Source organism: Mus caroli, unplaced genomic scaffold, assembly GCF_978045245.1.
Source record: "Mus caroli unplaced genomic scaffold, Mus_caroli_1 scaffold_6, whole genome shotgun sequence".
In the NCBI taxonomy this organism is placed as follows: Eukaryota; Metazoa; Chordata; class Mammalia; order Rodentia; family Muridae; genus Mus; species Mus caroli.
This window is the reverse complement of record NW_028227261.1, coordinates 60,505,001-60,511,526: the sequence shown is the minus strand read 5'-3', so window position 1 is coordinate 60,511,526 and position 6,526 is coordinate 60,505,001. Positions and strand designations below refer to the sequence as shown.

Genomic DNA, 6,526 nt, shown 5'->3' with positions numbered 1-6,526 from the left:
TCACAGCAGCTCATGGAGATGAGAAGGGACTAGGTAAAAATTATTCCCTTGTTAAATACAAATCTGTTGATAAGTTCAGTTATATCTGTAGACAGAATTCAAATTTCTGGTCTCCGCAGATAAGCACACAAATGAATCTGTTTTCTGATGACATAAGGGTACTTTTCACTTCTGTGCCCTTCTCAGCATCTGAACCTCTTGTCCTTGAGAGGACTAATGATCCACTGAAAAGTGGGTGATGGGAGTGGGGGGCGGGGCCACTGGGAAAGCATCCTCTTTTTCTCTGTTCAGTCAGTAGAATTCTTTTCGAATGACAAAGGATACATGTGTTGATTAGTGTGATTCTTGTCTTAGCAAGAATATTGAATACTGAATATTGACTTCTAGACCCCAGCAATGCATCAAACTTCAGAAAGTCTCCCTGTCACTACCAATGAAGTTAGTTGCTTCTAGGAAAGTCACATCTGGAACTACTGTCTGTGCTTGCTTGATCCCTCTCCACCTCTACTGCCAAGCCTAGTGTTTCAGGTAGATTCATTTTCTCTAAGATGATCACTTGCATTCGTGATGGTAGGAAGGGTTACTTTGTGTGGCTGGAGGTATGGTTAAGCTAACAGCATAATTCTTTAAGGAACACGAATTGAGAGGTGGACTGTAGAACTCTGTTAGAGGCTAAGTTTAACCTTCTGGGGGCTATTGTTGATCCACCTTGTATAACACACTAAGGCATGGATGAAATACATTCCACTAAAAAAATGTGTTTACTCGGGTACCAAAATATTATTTCATGAACATTCACTATGTGTCGGGTACTGTACTAGGAACTTAAGGGTCCTCTGATTGACAGGATAGAGTGTTATCCCCGACACACAGACATTCACAGATGTTCACGTTTTCACATTTTGGTAAGTGTAATGATGCTCCAAAGGGGATTATTCATTCTACATGAACATGGGACCATCTAGGAAAATTTCACAGAGAAGGTACCACTTAAGTCAAGTGTTCTAGTTACTCTTCTGTGGCTGTGACAAAGCTCTCCAGCCATAAGCCACCTGGGCAGGGAAAGGATTTATTTTGGCTCACACTTGCAGGTTGTAATCCATTGTTGGAAGAAATCAAAGTGTGAACTCAGACTAGGACAGCAAGTCCTCTGAGAACAGGTGAGAGTGATCATTTGAACCAGAATGCAAGTCTGGCCTGAGGGAAGAGTAGGTAATACAAGCAGAAGCCTGGAACTTTAAAAGGCCCAGAGACCTAGATCCATACAAAGATGCTTCTGATGCTGAACATGTTTCATCTGATTCAGGGGGTTGTGTCACTGAGCTCTTGGGAGGTAAAGAAAAGATAACAATATTTCCATGTGGGCATTTCTATTGATTACATAAGCTCTCTGTCCTAATGGAGAGTTAATAGTCTATGAATTAATTATACATATGTACATATATTTATATAGATAATTAAGACAGAATTGATGACTTTATATGCCATTGACTTCATCCTAAGTGCTACCTAAAGTATAGCACATTGAAAGTCCATAACAGATTTAGTCATTTGTCTACAGTAATTAGCTGAGTTTCTGCTTTTGCAGTTTACCATTATTGAATTTCCTCTTTTACCATTATTATTATTTTTTTTTCTGCCTCTTTAGGTTAGAACAGTCAGAATTTCAGGAACATAAAATACTAGTTGAAAGGAACTAGTCTAAGGATAAGCTTGAAAACTTTTGAACTTTTTGTTCTCTTTTCTTTTTGGCCACCTGGGGAGTGCTGTGGCATTTCTCCATTGTGCTGTTGTCAGAGGCTTAGTCTAGCCATGCAGGTGATCAATTCCCCAGCCTGTGTGTGTTTTCTACTTTGCTCTTGTTTAGCTTCCACAGAGCCCCACCCTAAAGTGCTTTACTGTCCCTCTGCTATTCCTACATATGGTCAAAATCCACTCACCTTCTGGATTGCTGACTTCAGCAAATTCACTGTTTGGAAAAGTGCCTTGGCTCCCAGTAACTCCTTGTTCAAAGGAGGATTACTACAATGGAGTTTGTCTGGTAACCTGCAAGCCTGTCCAGGCTCTGCAGACCTAGATGTACTCCTGAGGAACTGGGTATCTGGGTTTACCACCACAGGCACTCCTAGACCTGTTGGGCACTGGAGCAGGGCTAACAGCCAGGCTTCAATTAGTGGTTTGTGAAGTGTTTCTGGAGATCAAATTGCTGCTGCTGCTTGATAATCACAGCAGCTCATGGGGATGAGAAGGGACGAAGCAAAAATGATTCCCTTGTTGAATACAAACCTGTTGATAACCTCAGCTGTATCTGTAGACACAGTTCAAGTTTTCAGTCTTCCCCAGAGCTGTGGTTTGGATTACAGATGTTATATAATCAGTGTTGGGCCCATCTCTCTTGTGACTCTGCCCCATAGTATTTATAATAGGACTTTTCCAGACTGCCTCAATAATTAAGCCAGATTGATTATTTTGAAACAAATTAAGAAATAAATATGGATTTGTTACACTGGTACTACCTCCTTGATAGTGAGGTCACCTTGGAGGGGTGAGGGGTGGGGAGGGTGGCAAGTAGGAATTGGGAGAGGGTCGGGAGAATAGTTCACCCAGGCTCCAGCTTCTCCTTCTACTCTTTCTAAATTGCTAAGTGTAGAATGCAATAGCGCTAACCCCAGAAACTTGAAAAACCCCCAGTATACAACTTAGGAAGCAAAGATTAGCAAAGGGAAAGGAATTCAAGATTTTTAAAACCATTATTTGAATACATTTATTGTGATAACGAACACTATTATAAATATGCACAAGCAAAGGTCATCTTTTTCTAGGAGTTGTCAGATTCCAAGTTGGAAGGAGACACCTTTTGTTAAAAACTTCCATGGGTCCCTGCTTTGAGAATCAACAGCTAATTACTAAATCTTTCCTATGATTATAAATGATCACAGCACATGCCACTTCATACAGCTTTCAACCGAAGTGTCTGCTTTCCAGCGGGCTGACCCTCTCCCCTTGCAACAGCCCTTCTTCCAGCCTTAAGAAACACCACACCATCTTCTGGTGGAGTCTGGACTTGTGTGTTGCCGGGGGAGAGAGTATGAGCCAATGATAGCATGCAGGGTATCTATTCCTACAATCAGACAGGGGACACAGCTTTCACCCTAGTATATTGGGCACTCAGCTGTCACTTCATCTAGCTATCATTATCTATGGATAATGCAGCAAAGAGGTTGGGGGCTACTTTTCAATAGTTTATTGTATTTTCTTAAATATCCTTTCTGGAAATTTTCAGAAACAAAACATAAAAAAATTATATACTTTATTACAAATGGTAAACTCAGAATGCTTCAAATCTCTTATTTACAAACACTGGGCAGGACACCCAAACAAACAAACATGGAATAACTTACAAAGGCAGGAAGCTGTTTATTGACAGTAATCAGCTTTCATCAAATTAAAAAAAATATATATGTACATACACAGTTGAGAGAGGCAGGCCAGGGGAGTTCATCTGCAGTCTAGCCTGGCACTTACAAGCCTCCCCCCCTTCCCAGCCCTCCCTGCTTTGTGTTAAGGAGCACTACAGAAGCAATCTACAGTCTCTATTGCAGTTTGTAACCCCTCCCACCCCCCTTTAATACTGAATGAGATCGAATGTTAGGTCCATGCAGTTCTTGGTCAATGTTAACGAAAAGTCCATCGTTCTGGTCGCGCGGGCACAGCCCGTCCGCAAAGTCTGCCGGCCAATAGGCCGCTGCTCTCTGGCTCCACGCCAAAGCCAGGCGCGCCACGTCCTTCCCACTCCAGCACACTGGGGGCGCCGTCAGGTCGCAACCCAGTCCATCTTGTGTACCCTTGGCTTCAGTACTCGGACACTTTTTTTTCTCTGTCGCAACCAGTCAAGTTCTCAAGTTTGTCTCTGTTATTTTTTTCCTCCATTGCCCCTCAGCCCTGACTGTCTGTTCTCAAAACGTTTGCAACTGCTGCGTTAGCATGAGTTGGCACCCACTGTTAACGTGGTTCATGACTTTCTGCTTAAGCTGTGCCACCTGTTCCCTGAGCATGTTGGCCGTGGATGCCAGCTCGGAGTTTTGCGCTTTCAAGGTTTTCACTTTTTCCTCTAGCCGAGCGATCCGCTCCAGCTTCCTTTTCCGGCACTTGGAGGCGGCAATGCGGTTCCTCATGCGCTTCCTCTCCGCCTTGATCCGCTCCTGAGACTCCATGTCGATGGGGGACAGGGGCGGCGTCTCTCCCGGCATCTCCGGCACGGTCTGCGGCTCTTCCTTCAGGGCCTGCAGCCGCGGGTGCTGCACCGGGATCTGTTGGGGCAAGTGGTGCGGCGGCTGAGGCGGCTGCTGCTGCTGCTGCGGCTGCGAGGGAAAGGCCAGCCCGGCCGCGCCATAGGAGGGCGCCCCACCGCCGCTGCTCAGCGCACCCGGGTTGAAGTTGCTGAGGTTGGCGTAGACCGGAGGCTCACTGTGCAGGCTGGCGCTGTAGCCGCCACCGCCGCCAGCGCCTGCTACTGAGGCCACCGCGGGAGCCACCATGCCCGCCCCGCTGACCGGCTGTGCCGCGGACGTGACACTGGGAAGCGTGTTCTGGCTATGCAGTTCAGCCAGGGCGCGCACGAAGCCCTCGGCGAAGCCCTCCTGCTCGTCGGTCACGTTCTTGGGGCACAAGAACTGGGTGGGGGTCGGTGTAGTGGTGATGTGCCCATTGCTGGACTGGATGATCAGGCGCTCCAGCTCGGGCGACGCCAGCTTGAGCAGCCCGACGTCGGGCGACGTGAGAAGGTCCGAGTTCTTGGCGCGGAGGTGCGGCTTCAGATTGCCCACCGGGTCGGCCAGGTTCAAGGTCATGCTCTGTTTTAGGATCTTAGGGTTACTGTAGCCGTAGGCACCGCTCTCGGACTGGAGGAACGAGGCGTTGAGGGCATCGTCGTAGAAGGTCGTTTCCATCTTTGCAGTCATAGAACGGTCCGTCACTTCACGCGGGGTTAGCCTGGGCTGTGCGCAGAAGTTTCGGGGCCGCAACAGCGCGCCGGGAAGCGGGGGATACCCGCGCGTCCCTGCTTCTGTAACAAAGTTTGTTTAGGAGCGTGCGCTCCAGACGGCAGTGCTTCCCCCTGAGCCCTCCTCCCCAGCTCGCTCCAGGGAGCGCAGGGTTAAGACACCGCTAACACTCACGTTGGTAGGCTCCCGCGCGATGCCGAGCTTTGAAAAGTCGCGGTCACTCACGGAGCGCTCTCGGGGAGCAGCGGTTCCTTGGAGCCCGCAGACCAGTCCCAGCAACAGCGGCTCTCCGGCGGTGCTGACCAGTCGTCACGGAATTCTCGGTGGAAGCCCGCGATCGGGCTCAGCCGCCCGGCCTCCGACAACTGTCCCCTCCTCCGCTGTGAGGGGGAGGGGGACGCTAGGCAGCCGCGGCTAGCGCTCGCCCAACTTCAGCCGCCTGTGCGAACTGGTATGAGTACAGGTTCCTCTTCTCCCTTTTCTTTACAGTCTCGGTGGCAGCCTTAAGGCGCAGAAGAGATTTGCAAAAGTTCGCTCCGGGCCACTTGTTACCCGTCCTCTGGGTCAGGAAAGTTGCTGGCCGGTAGCCGCTCGCCTATTTCCTCGCGGGGTCGGGAGCCGCTCTCGATGCTGTCAGCAGCGCCCGGACTTGTGAGCTTCTTCTCCGTGGAAGGCGGGAGAAGGAACTCTCCAAATGCTCCCCAAAATACCGGTGCAGGAGCCGCGGGCGCTGGATCCAAGCAGTTGATGAGAAAATGAAGACAAACGGATGAACAGTCCGGAGTCCGCGGCCGACCGGGTTGGCCAAGTCCGTCCGTCTGTCTGTCTGTCTGCCTGAGCGCTCTCCTGCCAGGCTGTCTCTGCCACACTCAGTGCAACTCTGAGTCCTTATCCAGCCTGAGCTCAACACTTATCTGCTACCAGTCAATCCCTAAAAATAGCCCATGATGTCACCCCGAGGCTTTCCCATTGGCTTGCGTCGTTCTCAGGGGGGCGGGCCCACCCGTCGCCATGGAGACCTCACCCTAGAAGATTCTTCTCTGGGCCCGCGAAGGCTCACGGGATGAGGTAATGCTCCGCTGCGCTCCTACAGTTGGGCCCTTCTTTCTCCTCCTCCCTCCCCCCTCCCGCGCGCTGCTTCGGCTTGTGTTCCCGGGTTCCCTCCCCGGCGCGTCTTTCCCGGCCCGCCCGGTGCATTGTGGGCTGACGTCTTGGTTTGGCTGTCTAGTGACGGAGGCTGCCCGGTCCTCAGGACCCTTGCGGAGTCTGTCGGAGGCGGGCTCAAGTTCAGGGCTGGGGACTGGGACCGAGACGCGGGGTTCCAGAAAGCAGGGGAGGCGCGCTAGTGGCCGGGGGCGGAGAGCTTGGGTGGGAATGGAGGTTGCACACAGGCGCGCGCGCACACACAGATACAAACACACACACACACACACACACACACACACACACACACACACACACACACACACACACACACACAAGCCCGAGAAAGGGCTGAATGATCTGAGCGACTGAAGCTGGCT

The 6,526-nt window shown here is 50.3% G+C and overlaps 1 protein-coding gene and 1 long non-coding RNA gene across 2 annotated transcripts in view; one reads left to right on the top strand and one right to left on the bottom strand.

Moving 5' to 3' along the window:
• Positions 1–3,393: 3,393 nt before the first annotated feature.
• Jun (Jun proto-oncogene, AP-1 transcription factor subunit) lies at positions 3,394–5,915 on the bottom strand. Its single transcript, XM_021159722.3, has one exon. The coding sequence runs from the start codon at positions 4,959–4,961 to the stop codon at positions 3,957–3,959; it is 1,005 nt and encodes a 334-aa protein (XP_021015381.1). The 5' UTR covers positions 4,962–5,915; the 3' UTR covers positions 3,394–3,956.
• Positions 5,916–6,437: 522 nt separating this feature from the next.
• LOC147004253 (uncharacterized) overlaps positions 6,438–6,526 on the top strand; it is a 12,049-nt gene continuing 11,960 nt past the window's right edge. The window contains exon 1 of the long non-coding RNA XR_015047343.1: positions 6,438–6,526. This exon is cut by the window's right edge and continues 601 nt beyond it. This is a non-coding gene — a long non-coding RNA (uncharacterized LOC147004253).

Excerpts from the sequence above, each read along its gene's own strand:
- Jun (XM_021159722.3), bottom strand. The coding sequence starts at position 4,961 with ATGACTGCAAAGATGGAAACGACCTTCTACGACGATGCCCTCAACGCC.